Genomic DNA, 24,547 nt, shown 5'->3' on the forward strand with positions numbered 1-24,547 from the left:
GTGTCAGAACAATCAAATTCAACATATCCATGAGATTTGGATCTATGGTAATCAATTAAAAGATGTCCAGTTGGGGAACGGCGTGTTTAACAATAAAAAGAAACAGCAGACTTTTATTGTGGGCAGCCATCTGCCCTTTGATACCAATAAGTAGATACAAAAATAATAGTTTCCCTGAGTATTTTTTCCATCGAGTTCAATGGGAAAATGTGTCAGGAGAAACAGTTATTTGCATATCTGGCAGCAGCACGATGGTTTGAGGCTCATTTGGACCCTTGGACCCTTGATGACTTTTAACCAACAAATGTGTTCCATACTGTATCAGCATAATTTACAGCTGAATCTAGTCCTACCCCCCAATTCCCATAGAGATCCATTCAAACGCAAACAGTTTTAGTATCGCTTGTAGGCCAACCTGAAAATGAGATATAAAGATGATTTTGATGGCTCACAGATATCAGTCATAGAATGTCTCAAAGGATATGCAAAAATACAAAATAATAAACATGACTACTTTCATTTACATAACAAATATTGTGGTGCCCTGAAAGGGGGGAACTATGTATAAACACTGCTATAATTTCTACATGGAGAAACCAAAATGCTAAATAAATGATGGGTATTTGTCCCAAACATTACGGAGGGCACTGTATATGTACATATATGTATAGCAAGAAAAGTAATTAGGTTGACTTTTATAAGAAACGTTACAAAGCGGAAACAGTGTGGTTCAGTCTATAGGGTGGCCGACACTCAGCCCATAAAGGAACCCCTTTGCTCTGTGCTTTACCCGTCTGATAAAAGTGAAAAACACATAAGGAGGTCAGACTGTCTGTAGCCCACTTAATGATGAAGACCATTACAGGTTTAGGTTCAAAAAAAGCTACATTTATTCATAAAGTTTTACATTCAAACCACAGTATATTCATATGTATAGTGCAAGTGAGCAGGACACAGCTTTAAACTGAAGAATAAAAAATAAAATCACAAATAAATTATGGCAAACAAATATGTACAAGGTATGCTCAGAATACTGAACAGTGCATTTTGATGCAAGATCTAACTTAATATTTAACTTAGTGTTTTTTTTTCCCCTCCCCGATTAGGAAGAGACAATATAGTCTGGAAGTACAGAGTAACAGACTCCGGTGAGAAGTGGTCAGCCTGGCGAGGAATGGCACTGCCACTCAAACCTCTTTTTAACTGACACAGAAGGAAGCACTTGAAGAAAACCTGAAGTGCACAGCATGACGTCATATGTGAGAGGGGCACAATTTTGATGGCGTAGCTCCCGACGGGGCAGTTGGTAATAACTATGAGGTACTACCCTACTAGCCATTTCTTCAGATGAGTATTAACTGCCTTAATATGTACTTTTAGATCAGCGTGTATTCCCTAAATACCACGTTTGGCAACCTGTGTCAATCAGGAAGATAAGTAACGTCAGTGTTCATCTCAAAAAGGGGAATGCCAAAACACCCTTATCAATGCTGCCGAATGGAAGAATGCGTTGAAGTGTATTCGTCCGTTGGACTGAATTCAGTTACAACTAACAGTTACAATTAAACCGAAGCTTTAAACACAAAAGCCTTTTTACACATTTACTTTTTCTAAATATTTACATTTTGGTGAAAGAAAAAGGATCAAATCGGATAATTTATATTACAACAATACACCAGCAATAGTTTTGTTTTGCTGTACTTAAACTGCAACAGATCTCAAGAGTTTATAATTCAAATATGTTTTAGCATATCTGCTGCTGCTTTGTATCCTTGACAGACGCCATTCCCTCATGTTTGTAAGGGTGCAACCCAGCATAGGTTAATCAAGGACTGTAGAGGCAAAGAACCAAAAAATATGAAAGTGACCATCGTGACAAAGGCAAAGTCAAAGGCAAAAATAAATCTTCACCAGTACGCAGCCAAAATACAGAAACCTGTGCACATTCGTCCATGAAACACAAAGATGTACCGCCGGGGGAATGATGGGGTTTAACTGGAAACCTGCTCTACACGCCACACGTCAGCAGTCTTCCCTCATCCGTTGAAACGGTCATATAAAAAGAAAACGTACGCTTAAAATGTGAAAGGAGAAGACGTCAGGGCACTTGTCTTTTCTGCAGATGACGAGGTCAACGTGAATGCACAAACTGCCTTTGGGCCTCTGCGGTGCCACAGGCTCTGGAGCTCGGGAGGAACAGCAGACCCCAAAGACGGGTGAGGACAGGGAGCAGGGAGCGGCCAGTGGGGAAGGGAATGGAGAATTTGAGTCACTTTCATGACTAGAAGAGACGAGTGGTCCAGCACATCAGTGCAGGCCTGCCCCCATACAGGGCTCTTCGGTTGCTTCTCCTAGACGCGCGTCGGTGGCCTCGTTCCAACAGCTCATTTCTCTCTTCTTTTATTCTTTTCCTTGCTCATGACCTGGAGGTCCGCCATCTTAAATGTTCCTTCTAGGAGCTAGAAGTAGAATTTAGGAACTCCCAATCTCGCCTTCGAGTCAAGAAACGAGAGTGCGTCGTTTACGGAAGTTTTTCAGAAAAAGCGTGAGGTATAAATGATATACGTTTTTCTCCTGAGTCACTGGCAGCACGTCACGCTGAGGAGACGAGGAGGTGCTCATGTTCTCCAGGAGTCAAACAGCCTGCCGCGCTCCTCCTCCTCCTCCTCCAGGTCCTCCTTCAGGCTCTGTGACAGAGACAGATGATGGTATCTACAGATGGAAAAGGAAAGTCCAGACCCGCACATGCTAATCATCCCACAGCACACAGAATTACAGTGGTGCTAGAAAGTTTGTGAACCCTTCGGACCCTTAGAATGTTCTGTATATCTGCATACATTTGATCTGAAATGTGCCAAAACTTGAGTGAACCCAGTTCATCAAAAAAAAGCATTATTCTTTTATAATTTATTTATTGATCAAAATTATCCAACATTAAATGCTTTGTTGCAAAAAGTATGTGAACCCCTCGGATTATCAGTTCATTCAAAAATTGGAGTCAGGTGTTTCAATCAATGGAATGACAATGATGTGTGAGTTAAGAGGTCCCTGCCCATATTAAAAAAAACATAAATCTTCACTATCAAAGTCTGGCCTTCACCACACATCTTTCTGGAAGTATGCCATGGCTCGATCAAAGGAGATTCCTGAGCAGCTCAGAAAATGCTGTCGATGCTCACCAGGCTGGAAAAGGTTACAAAACCACCTCTAAGCAGTTTGGGCTCCACCACTGTCAGGCAGATAGTTTACAAATGAAAAAATTTCAACACCATTATTACTCTCCCCAGAAGAGGCATCCAGCAAAAAATCACTCCAAGAGCAAGGTGTATAATATTCCAGGAGGTCACTAAGAACCCCAGGGTAACATCTAAGGATCTACAGGCCTCTCTTGTGTTGGCTAATATCAGTGTTCATGAGTCCACCATCAGAAGATCACTGAACAAGCATGGTGTGCATGGCATGATAGCAAGGACGAAACCACTACTCTCTAAGAAGAACATTGCTGCCCGTCTAAATTTGCTAATGACCACGTGGATGAGCCAGTAGACTATTGAAACAATATTCCATGGACGGATGAGTCCAAAACAGAACTATTTTGGTTTAAATGAGAAGCGTTATGTTTGGGAAAAACCCCCCCAAAAACCCCCACTGCATTCCAACAGAAGAACCTCATCCCCACAGTGAAGCACAGTGGTGGTAGTGTCACTGCCTCGGCACCAAGATGGCTTGCCATCATCAACAGAACTATGAATTCTGGATGGTACCAGCAAATACTACAGGAGAATGTCAGGGTATCCGTTCGTGAACTGAAGTTCAACAGAAGATGGGTCATGCAGCAAGACAACAACTCTAAATACCAAAGTCAACCAAAGAATGGTTAAAGAAGTAATTAAATGTTTTGGAAGTCAAAGTCAAAGGTTATTTCTGCTCGGGGGGGGGGGGGGGGGGTCACACCTGGTACAAAAAGTAAGGGTTCGCATATGTTTTCTCAATAAATAAATTCTAAAAGAACAGTGTTTTCTGTTATACTGGGTTCACTTTATCAAGTTTTAGGATTTTTGATCAAATTTATGCTGATATACAGAAAATTTTAAAGGGTTCACAAACTTCCGAGCACCACTGTATCATATTCCCTTTCTTTAATTTGAAATGAGGCCTGGAGATACAGACTAGAAACAAAACAAACAGTGACATGCATGCACACACAGTGGAAAAGTCACACAAACAATAATACTGCTGTTCCGTTCTTGCTGATTATTGCTATTGCCTCATTACTTTTATCATCGTTATTATTACTAGACTTGCTCGTAGTCCAAATGTGATGAAGTGGCTTGCTCTGTTTAATAATAGGAATGCTCTCTTTTTTATGTGAGGGTCTGTGCGATACCGTACCTACACCTCAGGGAGACTCACCTCCCCATACCCTGGGGCCAGTCAGCCGCTCCAAGAGACCTGTTCGACGTCACACTGCGGGGGCATTACATTACATTACATTACAAGGCATTTACCAGACGCTCTTATCCAGAGCGACGTACAAAAGTGCAGATCAAACACAGGAACAAGTGTGAAGAGGACCCGAGAGGACAGTACGGTTCCGAGTCCTAGCGTGACCATACAGATACAATCGGAACCCTTGAAGAATACATCAACTTCCAAACTAGCATACCACGGTTGGCAGCTAGAATACCCCGAGTACAACAATACAATAGCTAATACAAAAATATGTTTTCTTACAGTGTAATTATCCAACATGTAATCACACTAGATCACCTCCTAAAACCTTCACAGCGTAAGTGCGCAACAACGGATAATGGGTCAACATACAACAGGGACACCCCGATAATCGATAAGCACACAGTCACCTCTGCTTAAAGGCAAACAGCTCACCTTTGACCTGACTGCTCTCAGGACCGAGGGCTCCTTCGGCAGAAAGTCTGGACTGCTTTTAGATTTCAGTATGTCTGGAGAGACCAGAGAGAACATAAAATCAACATCATCAACCTGCCAAAATAAACACGCCTGTCACCCATCTGTGAAGCAGGGTCGCGACGCTGGACTGCAATCTTCAAGACTTTAAGAATCGATGCTGCCGCAATACTCCACCGCCAGGTGTAAAATAGGCTTAACACCCAATGATCAGAAGAGTAGCTGAAGGCACAAGCCAGGTGTAATAGGACAGAAGGCCCTTAGAGTCTGAAATGCTGGGGGACATTCATGTGTAGTTAGAGTGACCCTTGCCCCTGCTGTGGGCTAGAGTACCACTGTGTGTCAGCGTTACACCTCTGTAAGCCTGCAGTCGTGCAGTTCAGCGCAATAAATCAACCTGCTTTTCAGGGGGAAACTCCCGAGTAGGAGGGTCCAAGGGGAAGGAGACGATTCAAAATGGCGACTGCAAACCTCTGTGACAGTGCTAGTGGGTGCGTCCAAATGCGCAAAAAATGCATCCTCCTTTTCTCTACCTGTCCCCTTCTTCTATCTGGAAGTATGGGGGGAGGAGATGAGTGGAGGATGCATTATTTCAGTATTAGGACGGTATTTGGTCTTGTATGTCCACTGGCATTCCCTCACTGCTACAGGAAATGCTGCTAGCGAGATGGCGAGATAGCGAGCATAGCGCTTTTCTCATACCCAAAGTGCTTTACAGTGATGAGGGGGAACTCGCCTCAACCACCACCAATGTGTAGCACCCACTATGCAACGGCAGCCATTTTGTGCCAGAATGCTCACCACACATCAGCTGAGGTAGAAAGGGAGAGATAATGTTTTTTTTGCCAATTAAATCAGGGGATGATTAGGTGGCAGGTTGAAAGAGACAGGTTGGGAATTTAGCCAGGACACCAGGAAACTCCCTACTCTTTGCAAAGAGTGTCATGGGATCTTTAATGACTGCAGTGAATCAGGGCCCCGGTTTAAAGTCTCATCTGAAAGAAGACATCCCCTACAGCACAGCGTCCCCATCACTGCACTGGGCCATTGGGATTTATTTTACCAGAGGGAAGTTCGCCCCCTACTGGCCCAACAACACCACTTCCAGCAGCAACTTAGTTTTCCCAGGAGCTCTCCCCCTTCCAAGCACTAACCAAGCCCACACCTACTTAGTTTCAGCCATTCAGCAGGAGCAGGGTGCATGATGGGTATGGCTGCTGGCTATTGCCCCACACTCCTACAGGAAGCGCTGCTGCCCCTCACTCCCACAGGAAGTGCTGCTGCCCCTCACTCCCATAGGAAGTGCTGCTGCCCCTCACTCCCACAGGAAGTGCTGCTGCCCCTCACTCCCACAGGAAGTGCTGCTGCCCCTCACTCCTATAGGAAGCGCTGCTGCCCCTCACTCCCACAGGAAGTGCTGCTGCCCCTCACTCCCACAGGAAGCGCTGCTGCCCCTCACTCCCACAGGAAGCGCTGCTGCCCCTCACTCCTGTCCCTGATAAAGGAACTGCTGCTCCACACTGTTACAGGAAGTGATGTGCCAGCGCAGTGTCAGAGGAGGGATGTGATCTCACCGTACGCTAGCACAGTGGGCGGGGCCTCAGCTGCCCGCTCTCCCAGGGCCCCCGTGACTGTCCTCAGCTGCTCCTTCAGCTTGCTGATGTCACAGCCCGCCTTGGCCCGAACGATGCTCAGCTCTGTGAAAGCGTCTGCATACTTTTTTGCGGCATACTTCTTATCCTGGTCAGAGCACACAGAGTACACACAGTTCACACACAAAAGGCTCAGCTGGTGTTTTTGGTAATTGTGGATGAAAAAAAGGTTGCACTGGCAGGGGTCAGGGGTCAAGGGTCGTACCCTCAGCACAGCCTGCAGCTCATCTTTCAGAGAGTGGATTTCCTGTTTGAGGTACTGGATTTCTGAGTCCTTCACCCGCAGTAAGACCTGCATAGAGAAAAAACAGAAACATAATTGAATTAATAGACCTGACAATAGGCATTTTCTCCCCCGAGCCCTTGCAGGGGAAATGGCCAGAATCTTTGATTAAATATTTAAAGCTTGTGAATTATTACTGCTTTTGTGTTTATGCCGTGTGGGCCTTGCCTGTGGGGCAGACTGTGTGAAAGACTGGAGGGAGGTGGAGGGTGTGTGTGTGTGTGTGTGTGTGTGTGTGTGTGTGTATGTCTGTACAGTGTGTGTGTGTGTGTGTGTGTGTGTATGTCTGTACAGTGTGTGTGTGTGTGTGTGTGTGTGCTTAGGCTGCAGTACCTCCAGCTCGTACAGGTCCTTGCCCTGTGTTTGGAGGGCTGGGGACCCCTCCCCACTGAGACAGGAGCGCATGCGGGTGATCTCCACTGTCAGGCGGTTATTCAGCTCCTGGCCACGCACAGACACAGACATAAAAATCCACACCCCTTCATTTCTGAAATGTTCACAAACACTCAGAAGGCACACTGTACATGCTGCCTACAGAAGGCACACTGTACATGCTGCCTACAGAAGGCACACTGTACATGCTGCCCACAGAAGGCACCGATAATGTGTATGAAGGTGACGGAGACGCTCCAATGACAGTGCAGAGCAGCATTCATCAAAGTGGGCACCATGGAGGAAAAAACTAAAACAATAGCCATCTGATTATCGTTAAAACTATTGTTTTCTAAATGAAAGTGGAGAATTTGAATCTTTGTTTTAGGTCTCACATTTTCTAATTAACAAAAACAAAAAGTCTGTGTTTCCCACCGCATAACTAAAAAAGATTTTGAACAATATGTCAATGTCCTTTTGTGTTATAGATGAGATATTATGATATTGTGTGATAATACACGGAACATATGCAAATTATATTCAATTTATGGTAATTGAAATCAGTCGGTCTGAAAATCCGGCTATCCTGTATAGGTTATGTATACGGGAGCCTGGCTTGCCTGGATGTGAATGCTGAGCTCCTGGTTCTCGCGCTGGCACTGGGACAGAGCCTGCTTCTCAGCCTCCAGACCACGGGTCAGGTCTGCGTTCTCCAGGCACTTGTGGGAGTACTGCTCCGACAGAACCCCCAGCTCCCGCTGAACAGACTCCACCTCCTCCCTAAAGGACAGTCACACAAAGAGCACTACACTGCAGGGGGTCAGCACATAAAACACACACCACACGCACCAAACACATCACACACAAACACTATACATGTACATCACACATGCATGCACACACACACATCATAAATGTATGTCACACATGTGCATCACAAATGTGCACGCGCGCGCGCGCACGCGCACACACACACACACACACACACACACACACACCATACATGTACATCACACACACACACACACACACACATGTACATCACACATGCACACACACATGCACACACACATTGCACATGCGTGCACACACACACACTTGCAAAAACATACACGTAATTACATGTAATTACAAAAGTAAAGTAATTAGAACTGCAATAAGTACCTTGGTTTGTTATTTATTGGTCATTGGACTTCTTACTCATTTATTGATTTGCCTCTGTACTCCACAATTTTAAATTTTATTTTATTTTTAAATCACATGGTTAAAGTGCACGTTGTCATATTTTAATAAAGGACATTTACATTATACATTTTGGTTTCACCATGAATAAATTACCACAGTGCTTATATATAGCCTGCCCTATCATAGGCACCATAATGTTATGTAACTGAAAGTAGTCATGTTTAGTATTTTGTTGCAAATCCTTTCCATGCACAGTTGCTGGCTGTCTTCTCTGGCGACACTATGCCAGCCCTCAATCCCCATCACTGCAGGTGATAATGTGGATGAACAGTGTGGGGAACGTTGTGATGCTGCAGCTGAGGATGTGGGGAATGTTGTGATGCTGCAGGTGAGGATGTGGGGAATGTTGTGATGCTGCAGGTGAGGATGTGGGGAATGTTGTGATGCTGCAGGTGAGGATGTGGGGAACGTTGTGATGCTGCAGGTGAGGATGTGGGGAATGTTGTGATGCTGCAGGTGAGGATGTGGGGAATGTTGTGATGCTGCAGGTGAGGATGTGGGGAATGTTGTGATGCTGCAGGTGAGGGTGTGGATAAACAGTGTGGGGAACGTTGTGATGTTGGGGTTTCTGAGCCACACACCTGTACTGCTCCCTTAGTTCCTGGATGTCGGCGTTCCCCCGGCTCAGCTCGGAGCGCTGGGATTTTTCCAGCTCCTCCCGGTGGGCGTTCTTCAAGGCTTCAATCGCTGCAGGAGGGGGCAGGGAGACTGTTACTATCTCTAATGGATCTTAGAGACAGTTTAAACCCTTCTCGGATAAGTCTAGCTTAAACCCAGGTGTTGTATGACGAAAATTAAAGTGTTGCACAATGTTTTGCATTCATGCTTCAGCGACGGCCTGTGAAGGCGGTTCTTTTGTCTCTATGGTAGCAAGATGTCAAACAGCTGATGGCAAGCCTATCCATGACCATGAATTTCAGAGTTCCATCTGGCTGTCGAATCAGCAGTGTGACTGAAACATAACAATTCCACAAAGCAACACTGAGAAAAAGTGTTGAACCGCAGCAAAGTATAAATCAGACTTCAGTGTTATGTCATTACCGCAGTGAATAGGCTAGCCCTACGGCAAACCCGTTTCTCATCTGATCAATACATTACATTACATGAATGGCATTTGGCACACGCTCTTAGACTAAGCAGGGGTTTACTGCGGCTACACCGGGGATCGAACCACCGACCTTGCGGGTCCCAGTTATGTACCTTAACCGCTACGCTACGGGCCGGCTACTACGCGACAGGCCGGCTGGTCAACATCAGGAGTGTTTACGTATTCCAGCAATACAGTATTTTAATGGTTTTCATGTTGTCATTAACAGCCTATGTAAAAAAACAGTTTATAATCCGTATAAAATGGGAGTTCCTCTGTATTTAGCTCATACACCTTGTGATGAGCTGTGTGGGGCTCTCCGTCACGCGGCTGATTTTACCGGATATAGTGGCTGCCGTCTCCTCGGCCAGCAGCCTCTCACGCTCCTCCAGGAGGTGGGACACCTCCCTCTGGTGCTGCCGCTGGATCTCCTCAATCAGCTTCTGGTGCATCTCCTCCATCGCGGTGAAGCCTCGCTCGCAGGTAGACTGTGGGAGCGGGGCAGGGTGGGACAGGGGCAGAGCCAGTCAGCTTCAGGTCGGTCAGTAGCTTTGTAACGTGAAATGATTCTAGGTCTGGAATAGTCTTGAATCTTTCACCGTAGTGAAAGTCACCTTGGAATTCACTGCCTTTCAAATGAATTCAATCATTCATTCATTCATTCATTCATTCATTCATTTCACTGCAATGGTCTGCAATGCTCCAAGAAGTCTGCTACACTGGTGATGAGTTGTATATATGCTTTTGGGGTTATCCAGGACTTAATGTCCACAGTGCTTCTCAGTAAAGACAGAGCAGTGAAACCAGACACATCATAGGGAATCATCTGAAGTCAAACTGAGAAGGGGCGTGTAATCTGGATGTGTAGGGTAATGTATGTACATTTTCAAAACATAAAGCTGTTCAGCCTGGAAGTCAAATTTCTCAGTATTTTTTGTAGGCTAAGGAAATGATATTTGCAGTTGATTGTGTAGTTATTTTTGTAATGTTGTACAAAGAGGTTTAGTTTTCCTAATATCCTTTGATTGACTCCTGATTTCTGGAATTTATGCAAAACGATCTTCTCTTAATTTGTCCAAGTAGATATGTATTGCTGATGGCTTAAAAAAAGAAAGAAAACAGCCAGTATTAATAGTGGACTAACCACTGCAACCCACAAAAAAAGCTCAACTACAGGGATAATCAACTCTAGCCCTCCAAATCCAGACCAGGGGCTGTATTACAGAAATGTCTGAAATCCTATTTTATCTGCAATTGTACCATGCCATTTTCTTTTAGGACCCGATTTAAGAAAATAGCCAGAAAATAGAAAATAGTTCCTTTTCCTATCCAGATAAAAAAAAAATGTATTACAGAAACATCCTAACGTGCCAAAATCCCAACTAAACTGTCCTAATGTCATTGTTAACCAATGGAACAAACGGTTAATGTTAATTTAAAAAGTCGCTAAGGCCAGCAAGCTGGCTAACTAAATTACCATAATGGCTGTTCATTAATTAGGCTATTTTTTAAATAGTGCTTGAACCTACAGTTACCTTGTTTAAAATAAACAGCAAATGACAACACTAATGTATTTTAATTGTGAAGGCATGGGAATTCAACAACTAAAATAGTTGTAATTATACTTATAATTTAAGTTACCATTTCGCTTGGCATTTTGACCAGGTTTATGGTTAGATAGCTAGCTTGAAAATGGTAAAATGAGGCACCTGCCATCGCTGTGATTGACATACCGCTAGGACCGGTATGTACACATAAGTTGAGACAGGGACATGTCACCTCCAATATTTTGGTAGGAATTGCTAGACAGTTAGCTAGTGTGCATGTGAAACCTGTGAACCTGTAAACCCAGCAGGGTGAGTTGCTGATCCCTGCTTCTCTGCTTGGTCTAACAGAAACCATCAGGTGGAAAATAGGGGAGGATAATAATAATGAATAAAATAACCTTTAAGTTCTCCAGGTCTTTCTGGTAGTTCTCCTTCAGGCTGGACACGTCTCCCCCTGGGCTCCTGTTCCCCAGCTGGTCCTGCATGGAGTTCACCTGCGTCTCCAGCTCCTGGATCCTCTGCCTCAGCATTGCCATGGAGTTCAGCTCCAATGCACCAGTTTCCCCAGCCTGCCCCTCAGCAGGCACGGTCTGGCCACTGGGTGGCAGGGCCCGGTCATGGGGGGGCGGGGCCAGCTCAGGGAGGGACAAGTCTTCGGGGTGCCTGGCCTGCAGGCTGTCTGGGGCGCCCTGCACCGTGTGGAGGGTCTGCACACGGCCCTGCAGCTGTTCCACTTCCTCCCGGTGGGCCCGCTGCAGCTCAGCGACCCTCCTCTGGAAGCGGGCCTCCAGCTTGCGCACATGCCCCTCGTGGCGGTCCTCCATTCCCTCAATGTCCAGGAGGAGCACCTCCAGCTTGTGCTGGCAGTCCGCCATCTTGTCCATCAGGCTCAGCTCGTTGTCGGTCGTCCTCTGCTCTGCCTCGGAGATCTCCAGCTCACACAGGGCTTTCAGCTCGTCCGCCTCCGCCCGGCGACGCTCCTCCAGCAGCTCGCGCTGCTCCTCCTGCTGAGAGAGCTCAGTGATGTATTGGGACACCTCCTGCCTCAGGGTCTGGTTCTCCTTTTGGAGGCTGGCCATTGCCTGGGAGAGGCTCTGGCATTCCTCCTGAAGGGAGTTAACACACCACTCATGGATGCCGCCTATGCTGTGGCCATTCTCCTGGCCTTGAAAACCCATGCTCTCACAGGCTTTGTTACACTGCCTCAGGTCCCTGGCAGGCTTGTAGTGCTTAGCACAAAATACATTGACCAAACTGGGGTGTAAACTGCCTGGTTCTGTCTCATAGGTGACCACCATCTCACGAGAGAGATGCTGGAGGACCTCTGCTTGTACCTTCAGCTCAGTGGCTAGTCTCTCCTGGCCAACACGTGGGGAATCTATGGCTTCGATGCTGCAGGTGAGCACGTCTATCTGAAGATGCTTACTGATGATCTCCTCTGCTAAGTCACGAGCCTCCTCCACCTTGATCTGCTCAAAATAGGGGTTGAGCTCCGGAGGACTGTTGTCAGCCAGCGCCGTTCCCTGTCTGCAGGCAAGCCCCTCAGAGAGCCCCTGACCCAGCCATGCCTTTTTTGAGGCCCTGATCACCTCTTTCAGTGTGACCTCCCTGCATTCTAAGTTGGCACGTGCTTCCAGCAACTCACTCCGTAGCTTTTGGAACTTCTTGTCATAAAAGGACTGAAGATTGTGTATGGAGTTGGATTGGGTGCAGGTGCTGCTTGAGTCTCTCGCACTCCGGATCAAGTCACCCGGCTCTCCACTCTGGACCTCTAGCTTCTCCACCTCGTCCCAAAACTCACATTCCAGCATCAGCTTCCGAACCAGAACATCAGCATACACGATCGCCATGTAACTCTCATCACCCGTTTTTAAGTTCTCTGCTTCTTGATGAATCTCCCTGAGGCCCTGCAAAACGTCTGTAATTGGGTTCTGCATTGAATAAGCCATCCTTTTTAATACAAGAGCCTCAAATTCAAGCATCTTGGCAGACAGCTTTATTCCGTCCAGTCCGGAAACCTTGTTTTCCTTAATTTGCAGGTTCTGAGTTCCTTGGTGATCCAGCTTCCATTCCTCCAGACAGACCCCTCCTTGTCTGATGTAAAGAGCAGCGTTGAACAACTCAGCCTCGATCTCCGTCAGTACGTGACACTGCATTTCGGCACTACATTCCCGATGACCTCTCAAGATGGCCTGGACCTTCTCCCTACTGAGCTCCAGGCAGGCTAAAGCCTTTGGATATGCAGCATGTTCTAGACCAACATGGCAGCTGGTTTCCTCGGTGGAAGCGTGCCTCTGGTCCAACTTGTCCTGGAGTTGGGTGGAGAGGCAGCGCACTCTGGACATGCTCTTGCCAAGTTGCGAGCGTAGCTCTTCCTCGAGCTCAGCCAACTGGGCACACTGCTCCTTCATGGCCTCTGACTTGAGGCCCTCCTGCTCCTCCAGCTTGTGAGTGATAGCAGTCAGTTTCTCCTCTGTGGAGTATAGTTTGGTCTCCAGGGCGTGGATAACGCTGATGAACTTCTCTGTGTCCACGGCACCACCAGCAGAGGCAACGGACTCAAACAATGGCTCAGAGGAACCATTCTGTTCTGAATGGTTGTGGTTTATCAGTGGGGGGTCGCTGACGTTTCCGAAGCCTTCTGGGTGGGTGGAATCAGTCAAGAGAAATTGCAGCGCTGCGTCAACCGGCAGGTGGTCGTCCTGTTTGCTTGAGCTCCCGTGGAAGTTAGGTTCTCCCTGTACTGTGCCGTAGTCCCTCTGAAGGGCAGTGTAAGCCTGATGCATGCTGCTGAGCTCCTGCTCCAGCCCAGCGATGCGGCTCTCTGCATCTGTCAGTTTACTCTGGAGGTCCCTCTCGGCAGCACACGGCTCTGTGTTCTCTTGCCCGACCCCGTACATGAGCACCGCTTCCGCCTGCAGCTTGAGCTCCGCTGTCTCCAGACGGCTTTCCAAGGCCGCCATTTTCACCAGGGCCTCACTGAGGTCCTTCTCTTTCATCTCTGCCTGCCTCTCACACATCTCCTTGACCCCCTGGATCTGCTCTTCCTTCTCACAGAGGACCCCGTTGATCCTCTGGAACTCCTCGTAAAGCTTCTGGTAAGACTGGTCGAGGCTGTAGTAGTCCGTCTTTTCCTCCTGGAGGCGGGACTGAAGTTTACTCACCTCATTGTCCGCTGCAGTGATCTGGTTGAGAAGCTCCTGGCAGTGGCAGGCGAGCTGATCCTTCTCGTTCTTCAGCTGTTGGGTCATTTCCGTCAGGTCCTGCACGGTTTCCGTCCCGGCGGTGAGCCGTCCCTCCAGACGATGCAGCAGTTCGCAGCGCTCTCCCTGCAGCACCTCCACCTGCAGCTCCGCCGTCCGCAGCTGCTCCTCCAGCCCGCGTCTCCTCTCCTCAACCTCCGCAAGCCGCTCCGTCAGGCTCCGCCTCTCCTCGCCCCAACTCTCATCTGGGAGGTCCAGCCTCTCCTCCTTCAGGCCCTGCGCCTCCTCAGCAGCGATCAGTCTAGCCGTCACCTCCGACAGCCTCTCCTGGAGCTTCTGCACCTCCTTCCCGTGGCCCTGCTGCAGTGCCTGCTGCCGCTCCAGGTCCCGGAGGGCCTGGGTCTTCTCCAGGAGGCTGGTCTCCACACACTTCAGCCGGTCCTCGCTGTCCCGAATCTGGGCTTGATGGGTGCGCTCGCCGTGCGCCTGCTCCTCCCTGAGGTCCCGGGATCGCTCGCGCTCCAGGGTCATCTCCCTCTCCCTAGCCAGGAGCTCGGCGGCCGTGCGGCTCAGCTGGGCGCGCAGGGCCTGGATCTCCGCCTCCCTGAAGCCGCGCTCCTGCCGCAGCCCCTCCAGCTGCAGCTGCTGGTCCCGGGTCAGCTGGTACAGCTGCCGGCAGGAGTCCGCACACTCCACAGAACACTGGCGTGGAGGCAATTCACTCTTTAAGGAAATCAGTTAGAAATGGGATTAGTGGGGATCAGAGCCACACAGTGCTAAGTGGCCCATATTTGGGGATCAAAGCTAATTGGGTGAAAATCCCCTTTTCTTACTCAAAATGCTACAGGTTCGATTTACTTGAAAGGTTTTGAAAGTTTTGCGCTGTGCTTTTCTTTATGGTTTCACGTGTGAAAAATGAAAGGCACAAAAATTTAAGAAATGGAAATTAAGTCATACCGAGAGTATCCACAATCCACATCTTTGTAAAACAATATCTACTTAAATCAGGGTTAATGGCAAAATGCCTTAAAGCCAAAATGCTGCATGGTAAAATTTGTGAAAATAATTGCTGAGAAATATAAATATGTTAAATGAGGGGAGACCATGTGGCGCAGTTTGCAGGGCAGCGAAATCTGTGGTTGGGTGATTGCCCACCATGGTACTTCCTGTACGGTGACCACATCTGTAATCCTCATTTCAATAAAAAGGTCAGAAATACCCACTCTCCTTTAAAAATAGTTAACATATCATACCACCTGAGCATTTAAAAATAGGCACAGACTGAAAATTTGAGCACAACAAAATTAGTGAATCCAAAGGGACAAGCAAGCAAGATGTTAATGAGATTAATCAATATAAAAAATGCACAAGAAAAGCACAGCACATATATCGGCTTGTTGTTTTCCAAATTCACAGAGATAAATCTTAATACCAATCAAAGCATTTCCCCAAAGATGAGACTTCTAAGAAATTAGGCTGGATAATGCATTTCTGACATTTGATTTTTTCCAACTCCTCAGTTCAAAGTGACTGTAAAGGTAAATCTTTCAATGGCTTCAGACTACAGTGTATAGGGTTATCATGGTATGCATTAAGTATCAGCAACAGCAGGTAAATCAATTGTATTGCAATATGGAAAATGACTGGGATACACATGGTCGGTGGTTCTAATCCTAGTGTAGCCACACTAAGATCCACACAGCCATTGGGCCCTTGAGCAAGGCCCTTAACCCTGCATTGCTCCAGGGGAAGACTGTCTCCTGCTTAGTCTAATCAACTGTATGTCGCTCTGGATAAGAGCGTCTGCCAAATGCCTGTAATGTAATGTAATATGGACTGACACTTTTTATTAGGTATTCATGACATCCAGAAATACCTCACCTAATGGCTAATAAATGATTTCGGCTCATTGCATAGCTCCTCCCATAGTTTCATGATATTTGCATACAGATTATATTTTATAGAGATTTGTAGGCAGACCTTTTGTAAGCAGCGCAGTGGATGACACAGTCACTGGATTTGAATCCCAATTGGGGGCTTTCTGCGTTAAGTTTCAGTTTCTCGATAGGTGCAGCCACGTTCGGCACACGTTTCTTTGTTTGTCTTTGAAGAGTTCAGGCAGTCCTGACCACGCCCACACTCTTTTCTTTCCAATGCCGATTTCGTCTGACTTGAAACGTGCGTCATTATAGTTATTGACAAATTTCAATTGATACAAGGTTGTTGAGTAATGGATACACCTATCTGAGATAATTTAAGGTTATCTATAAGGTTTAACTATTTTCAGCCCCTTTGCAGTCACTTGAACATAATTTCAGCACAATATTACAATATATAGCATATCTTCATGAACACAACTGAGCAGAAATATTAATTTAATAAATATAATTAATGAATTCAATAAATATGTTTGGAAAACTGCATAAACGGACACAAAATGGATAAAGGAGCTTTGCTAGTAATGGTGGGAGAGACGCTCCCCCTCGTACCTGCAGCACGCAGGCCTCCCTGGGGCTCTGCTCCTGCGACTGCACCTCCTGCGGGAGGCTGCTCTGCTCCTGAGACTGCACCTCCTGCAGGAGGCTGCTCTGCTCCTGCTGCCAGGACCGCTCCTCCTGCATCTGCACAACGAACACAGTTCTGATGAGCATTTTACATTACATTACATTACATTATTGGCATTTGGCAGACGCTCTCATCCAGAGCGACGTACAGTTGATTAGACTACGCAGGAGACAATCCTCCCCTGGAGCAATGCAGGGTTAAGGGCCTTGCTCAAGGGCCCAACGGCTGTGCGGATCTTATTGTGGCTACACCGGGATTAGAACCGCCGACTTTGCGTGTCCCAGTCCTTTACCTTAACCACTACGCTACAGGCCGCCCCCCTACAGCACTCCCCATCATCCATCAGGGCCGTTTCCGCTGATGCACGCAGGGTCTCGGCCCGCTGCGGTGTCTGGGCCACATCGCAACAGATCTCTCCAGAGACTAGTAAACCCTACTGGCCTCGTGATTTGTCCTGAATTCTGTGTCCTGCTTTTTGGCACGTCCATTACTTTGGGAATGCTGGCTTTGGCAGCCATTAAGGTCCGTGATAAATGTTGTCTAAATAATGAAAAAAAAAAAAAAAAAAAAAAAAAAGAGAGGAAATTCTTGCTTAAATTATTTAAAGTCCAGGATGCACTGGAGGGGAATGAAGCACACCATTATTCTGGAAGTTAAATGAAGAGACAACGATCATTCATCTTCCTCCTTACGGCTGAATTCATTAAAGCCAGCAGTATTCGGTACATTAGTACAACTACATCCTTGTGGAGCAGAGGCCAGGCTTCCCTTACATTACATGGAGTCCTTTGGCTGACGCTTTTATCCAACACGACTTACAGTTGATTAGACTAAGCAGGAGACAATGCCCCCTGGACAATGTGGCTTTCATGCATGGATCTTATTGTGGCAACACTGGGGCTTGAACCACCAACCTTCCAGGTTCCCAGTCATGCATCTCAGCCAATAGGCTACAGGCTCCCCGGGCTTGATTGAGAACGCTATAGGGATGGTAAACACAGGGCTCGCTGGCTGTGGGTTCGAATGCTATATCCAGTGTAATGAGCGTGGACTGTGCTCCGTAACTGAGCGGTACCTGGTTGCCTGTTAGGGCTGGCTGAAGAGGGGGGGTCTCGGGGCCCGGGTCTGGGGCCATGGGGATCTCCTTTTCCTCCCGGAGGAGCATGGTTTCCACCTGGAGCCAGTGCTGCTCGATCTCCACCCGCACGTCTGGGCCCTTTCCCGGAGACTCGGAGCCGGACAAGGGCCCGCCCGACCCCCCGCCCCCCTCCCTGCCCTGAGAGGAGGAGGAGGAGGAGCAGGAAGAGGATTCAGGGGAAGTGATGGAGCCGCCATCCACATAGTCAGTGCAGTCCCGCGGCTGTCCAGCAGGGGGAGCCGTGCGATTCTCCGGCGCCAGTGCCAGGTGGAGTTCCGCCCGGTCACCGCCACGCCGCCGGTCCCGGAACCTCTTCCGCTGCTCCGAGCCACCGCCACTCCCTGCCCGGGCGCTTACCCCCTCCGCAGGGCTCTCCGGCGAGGGCTGGGGGCACGGTCCAAACGCAGCGCGCACTTTGGCCTTCTCCTCCGGGAGGGTGCTGTCACACGGGAGAAATGCAGTTGTTCAACTGACGAGCTTGATGAGCTCTAACAGGACAAACGCCTTAGCGTCATAGAGGGATATATATAGCGGCATAGAGGGATATATATAGCGGCATAGAGGGATATATATATATAAACCTTTATTTGATAAAATTAGCATAAAATTTGAAAATCACAATTATGAGACCATTACAATACAATACTATACATACATATGTAGATATATACAATTCAAAGTGCATTACAATACACACAGTATGACAGAACATAACACATGGCAACAGTGAAATAAACACAACAGTGTTACAGTTGCAGCAAAACATGGGAACATCATTCTCAATTTCAAATCGTTTAAAGACATGAAAGAGAATCAAGTTTGAGCTTGGCCTGCAGCTTGTTCCTGGACAGAGGAGGACTGGGGACAAAGAGCCGAGAAGAGAAACAGGAAGCGCATTTCTAACGACTCAAAAGGCAGGAAAAAAAGGTTCACGTGACGATAACAACATCCAGTCTCACCGGGTGACGTCGGGGGCGTTGGAGGCGTGCACGTTCTTGGCGATGGCCTGAATCCAGTTACGGCGGATCCCCGAGGTCATGGCGCAGAGGGTAAACGCGCCTTCTTTCGTCTAGACACGAGGGGGCGACACCTCGTGAACCAGGAACACACCAACACACAAGCCATCCCAGAAATCTGCACACAGCTTATCTCTTGATGGCCAATTCCATGATAACTGATGGATATTCGGTTGATGAAGCCCAATACAGCTACATAAGAGACTGAGAAGAGTCATTTCCTCCTGAGAGTTTTAAAGCACATTTTACATTACATTACATGGCATTTAGCAGACGCTCTTATCCAGAGCGACGTACAACGAAGTGCAGATCAAACACGTTAGTACAAGTGCGAAGAGGACACTCTTATCTAGCTGTGTTGGACCACTAAATTGTAGTACTCGGGGTATTCTAGCTGCCAACCGTGGTATGCTAGTTGGTAAGTTGATGTATTCTTCAAGGATTCCAATTGTATCTATGTGGTCACGCTAGAACTCGGAACCGCACTGTCCTCGAGGGGCCTGAATGAACTTGTTCCTGGATTTGATTCGCACTTCATTGTACGTCGCTCTGGATAAGAGGGTCTGCTAAATGCCATTAATGTACTGTAATGTTTTAATGACTAAAATATCCTGCAGTTGTAATGCAGGTGACAGTGGAATTGCTGTTATGATGATATAGAATTGACGCATATAGTGTGTTCCAAAACCGACACCAGTGCATAGAGAAAATAATATATACTGTGGTTTGAGTGTTTAACAAAGCATACTTCACACGAAGACAGACAGGCAAACAGCCAGACGGTTCAGTAGTCTTTGTCTTGGGGGATGCGTCAGGCCACACATTGGGAGTAGGGGTGATGTTACATGCGCGCCCCAACAAATTCACACTCAGCTGCTCTGGTAATTTGGCCGCAAGCATAAAGCATGCCTGCTGTGAACTCCAGCTATGACCAGTTCCCAAACCCAGCTTGAGCTGGTCAAACAATGTTAAGCAGGGAGCTGGTCTGTGCTGGTCAACCAGCTACCAGCTATTTCAAAACCTAGCTTGAGCTGTTTTTTTCAGCAGGCATAGCTCGCTATAAGGACATTTCAGTGTTCTATTCTTTTTGCGGTGACACTGGAGATTTCACTAATGAGTCAACAGTTTCTGGTCTCAAAGCCATGTCTGCCTGCAGCATTTCAGAAATGCCATTTCTATTTCAGGAAAGGGCCAAAGGGCTATTACAGGTGACCTTTGACCCCGCACATAGCAGGGAGGGCTCAACCCCGGTTACCATGTGGCTGAAGGCTGGTCAACCTCAAATGAGTAACGAGACCTTCAGAGAGCTCCTGAAGCCCCCTTTCAAACAGACAGGGACCCCCCTGTCACATCATTCACAAGTTCACAATCAAGTGTACGAAAGGTTACTGGTTTGAGTAGTGGCCAAGGTACGTGACTGGGACCCGCAAGGTTGGTCCTTCGATACCTGGTGTAGCCACAATAAGATCCGCATAGCCGTTGGGCCCTTGAGCAAGGCCCTTAACCCTGCATTGCTCCAGGGGAGGACTGTCTCCTGCTTAGTCTAATCAACTGTACGTCGCTCTGGATAAGAGCATCTGCCAAATGCCATTAATGTAATGGAATGTTTGTTGATAAACGTGTTCCTATATATAGCTGATATTACATTTGTTATTTAGCTGACTCTTTTATCCAAAGCAACTTACAGTTGATTAGACTAAGCAGGGCCCAATCACCCCTGGAGCAATGTGGGGTTATGGTGGCTACACCGGGGCTTGAACCACCAACCTTCCAGGTCCCAGCCATGTACCTTAGTCACTAGGCCCTGCAAATGCATGTGAAGATTCTGTTCCACTCACGTGGACTTGGAACCCGTAATTCCTCTGCACTGGGAACTCAATGACATCATAGCAAGTGGACAGGTCTATCTCCCCATCCAATTCGCCAGCCTGAAACGGTACAAATGAGTTACTGGAAGGAAACAAGAGGACCAGCATTTTGCTGAGCGTGCACACAGGAAAGGAGGCAGGAGATGCATCATCTGCTCACCTCCTCTGCAATGGAGTCCCTGAAGAAGCGCAGGCCCTGGTCTGTGAGAACAAACCAGTGCTTCTTCCACTGTGAGAGGAACAGGAAGGCAAGAGGCTTTAAAAGAAAATCGTTGCCATGCACGGACGCACACATGCACACACACGTGGGCGGTGCACACATGCACACACATGGCTCAGGCAGTAAGAGCAGTCGTCTGGCAGTCGGAGGGTTGCCGGTTCCTGAGTGTCCCTGAACAACCTAACCCCCAAGTGCTCCTGACGAGCTGGACGGTGCCTTGCATGGCAGCCAATCACCGTCGGCGTGTGAGTGTGTATGTGAATGGGTGAATAAGAAGAATCAGTTGTACAGCGCTTTGGATAAAGGCGCTATATAAATGCCAACCATTTACCATTGACACACACACACACACACACACACAAAAGAGCAGGCAATATACATACACACTAAAACTCTCACGCGGACACAGACACACATATATATCCGAGACCGATGCTTACAGTTCCGTCTTCCTGCAGTTTAGTCATCCATCCTTTCTTGAAATTCAACAAGTCGGGCTGAGAAGAGACCATAATGCAGCACTGGTATTAAGAACACTGCTCGGACAAATAAGACGACACAGTGTGAGGCCACATTGCCACCACAGAACACCATAGTATAAAATAACCATTTCTGATGGCCTTTTAGCCCTTGCACACAAAATGGAAAAAATAGAATAATATGTGGAATGCATTGTACACACAGAAACCAGGAGAGGTACCACAGAGCTCTAGTAATCACACAGTCCACCTAAAAGGAGGCGCAAAATCAGCATGCAAGTAAAAAGCTCTAAATTATAATGATCATTTTGTATTATTAAAATAAAAAAGCAAATGGAGCACAGCTAAATAACTAATGAATGAATAGATACATCCAGTAAAATGACTAAAAGTAAGCATCCTACACAAAAGAGCAAAAACAGCGAATAAATTAAGACATTAAAAATGATAAATAATTGCAAATATAAAGTTAAGTGTGGTAACCAGGCACACAGCGTGAATGAGAACTGGCTTGGTTGTATAGGCTTGTATAGGCGAGTGAGAGTTTCTTTACCATCAGCTTCACTGGACAAGAATTTCACCTGCCTCTGCATTCCTCACAGTTAACAGAACCAAACAACAAGCTGTACCAACCCGTAAGACCACACGACACAGTCTTACCAACACATTGAGGCAGCAATATAAATACAACTGAACCAATCAAACCACCAAAAATGCCCTTGATTAGTTAGATCAGGTGTGTGGGTGTGTGGGTTCTTGGTCACAACAAAAACCAAGTGGGTCCCGAGGACTGGAGTTGAAAAACACTGCCTTAGAACATCTTCTTACATTGCGTGCAATTCCATTAGCAAAGAGCACCTTTGCAATTTAAATGAGATTTTTGCAACCCTTTAACCGATCTGGTCATATGCTATATCCTACCTTGTTTCGGTTCGGCTTCATCGGACACAAGAATTGGGAAGACACCCACAGCCTCTCACCACACAGCAAATTCACCCAGACCGGACCACACTCCCACCGCAGGCACAAGGCATGCACCCGTCTATTTATACAGCGAGCGGTTCTGACAGTCGCAGCTGCTTCTTACGAAAGCTATAATCTCCTCAGCGCAGAAAAACACAATAGCCCATTTTCCAGTCTGTTACCATGGTTATATACAGAACTGCACAGGCTTCAGTAGCCTGAAGTCAGGAACTTAGAACGTCAACAACCTTGACCTCAGGTGCTCTTTAGGGCAGGGGTTAGACAATCCTGGTCATCTAGTCTTACAACACTGTAAAGTTAAGAGCCTGACAGGTCCGAAAAACAACGGACCGTGATGGAGGACTCCTGGGCCTTCCGGTCGAGGGATTTTGTTCGCCGGTTGCTGGACAGAGAAGACCAGGAGACATCAGGCATGGAGCGTTCAGCAGCGTCTAATGACACCTCCTGTAGCAGCCACGGAGACAGAGAGAGACCATCAGCCAGAGAGAGAGACCATCAGCCAGAGAGGGAGACCATCAGCCAGAAAGAGAGACCATCAGCCAGAGAGAGAGACCATCAGCCAGAGAGAGAGACCATCAGCTAGAGAGAGAGACCATCAGCCAGAGAGAGAGAGACCATCAGCCAGAGAGAGAGAGACCATCAGCTAGAGAGAGAGACACCATCAGCCAGAGAGCGAGAGACCATCAGCCAGAGAGAGAGACGAGACCATCAGCCAGAGAGAGACGAGACCATCAGCCAGAGAGAGAGACCATCAGCCAGAGAGAGAGAGACCATCAGCTAGAGAGAGAGAGACCATCAGCTAGAGAGAGAGACCATCAGCTAGAGAGAGAGAGATCATCAGCCAGAGAGAGAGACCATCAGCCAGAGAGAGAGAGACCATCAGCTAGAGAGAGAGACCATCAGCTAGAGAGAGAGACCATCAGCTAGAGAGAGAGAGATCATCAGCCAGAGAGAGACCATCAGCCAGAGAGAGAGACCATCAGCCAGAGAGAGAGAGACCATCAGCCAGAGAGAGAGAGACCATCAGCTAGAGAGAGAGAGACCATCAGCCAAAGAGAGAGACCATCAGCCAGAGAGAGAGAGAGATACTGCACCTGGTTCTTGGCGAGGTGGCGCCTCTCGTTTCGGCCCTGGCGGGTGGTAATTCTGGAGCAGGAGGAGGAGCTGGTCTCCACGTTGTCCACGTTGTCCCCCTCCAGCGACTCAAACTTCTCGATCACCTGGGACCTCCTGGCAAAGGGGAACCAACACACAACCAGCATAAGACACTAACACCACACCAAACATCTGGCACACAATGGGAGACTGTTCTTCCCCAAGTGATTCGGATACAAAGGAGTAATGAGCCGGTCCCAAACATCTCCCATTCGTACCAAGTGAATTAGTCCAGTGGCCTTTGACTCATATGGTAAAAGAAAGCCAAGGCTAGCACTTCCGATGGCAGTGGGATACACAGTGAAATAGGACAAAGAAAGCTGCTAAGCATGCTGGGAAGAAGAGGGTGCTTGAGCACTGCAGTCTGGAGAGGTGTGCGTTACAGTCCTCAGAAGCAAATCCAAAGAGAAGTCTTTTAGACCCTCATATCAATCCCTCTATTGAGGCTCTGAAGGGGAACATGTATGTGCGTGTTTGTGTCTCTGAGGCAGAGACCAATATACACAGAGACTGAGAGCAGGAGCGCGAGTAAGAGAGCAAGAGAGCAAGACAGCAAGAGAGCAAGAGAGCAAGAGAGCAAGAGAGCAAGAGAGCAAGAGAGCAAGAGAGCAAGAGAGCAAGAGAGCAAGAGTGACTGAACCAGAGAAAGAGAAAGTGTTCCTTGCTCAGATTTGGAGGAGGAATGAAATAAGCAGGATTCAGCAGGGCAGGGCAGCAGGGCGGGAGGAGCAGAAGCTTTGAGGTTGGGGGCAGGTTTCCCCAAGACTCCTAAAAGAAAATAAAGACAAACAGAAAAACCAAAGGCCA

At 47.5% G+C, this 24,547-nt stretch overlaps 1 protein-coding gene across 1 annotated transcript in view; it reads right to left on the reverse strand.

Moving 5' to 3' along the window:
- Window positions 1–866: 866 nt before the first annotated feature.
- Window positions 867–24,547, reverse strand: part of LOC133114192 (uncharacterized) — a 53,607-nt gene continuing 29,926 nt past the window's right edge. The window contains exons 8-26 of the mRNA XM_061223360.1: window positions 23,680–23,815; window positions 22,916–23,029; window positions 21,563–21,619; window positions 21,063–21,131; window positions 20,873–20,962; window positions 18,978–19,087; window positions 18,220–18,457; window positions 17,956–18,156; window positions 16,805–16,936; window positions 11,511–15,038; window positions 9,906–10,053; window positions 9,060–9,165; window positions 7,854–8,013; window positions 7,195–7,302; window positions 6,784–6,870; window positions 6,501–6,666; window positions 4,888–4,961; window positions 4,414–4,467; window positions 867–2,687 (exon numbers count right to left, since the gene is read on the reverse strand). Coding sequence (XP_061079344.1) covers window positions 4,435–4,467; window positions 4,888–4,961; window positions 6,501–6,666; window positions 6,784–6,870; window positions 7,195–7,302; window positions 7,854–8,013; window positions 9,060–9,165; window positions 9,906–10,053; window positions 11,511–15,038; window positions 16,805–16,936; window positions 17,956–18,156; window positions 18,220–18,457; window positions 18,978–19,087; window positions 20,873–20,962; window positions 21,063–21,131; window positions 21,563–21,619; window positions 22,916–23,029; window positions 23,680–23,815 — 5,557 coding nt within the window. The 3' untranslated portion in view covers window positions 867–2,687; window positions 4,414–4,434. The remainder of the gene's footprint in view (window positions 2,688–4,413; window positions 4,468–4,887; window positions 4,962–6,500; window positions 6,667–6,783; window positions 6,871–7,194; window positions 7,303–7,853; window positions 8,014–9,059; window positions 9,166–9,905; window positions 10,054–11,510; window positions 15,039–16,804; window positions 16,937–17,955; window positions 18,157–18,219; window positions 18,458–18,977; window positions 19,088–20,872; window positions 20,963–21,062; window positions 21,132–21,562; window positions 21,620–22,915; window positions 23,030–23,679; window positions 23,816–24,547) is intronic.

The sequence above is a fragment of the Conger conger genome, chromosome 16, assembly GCF_963514075.1.
Source record: "Conger conger chromosome 16, fConCon1.1, whole genome shotgun sequence".
NCBI lineage: Eukaryota > Metazoa > Chordata > Actinopteri > Anguilliformes > Congridae > Conger > Conger conger.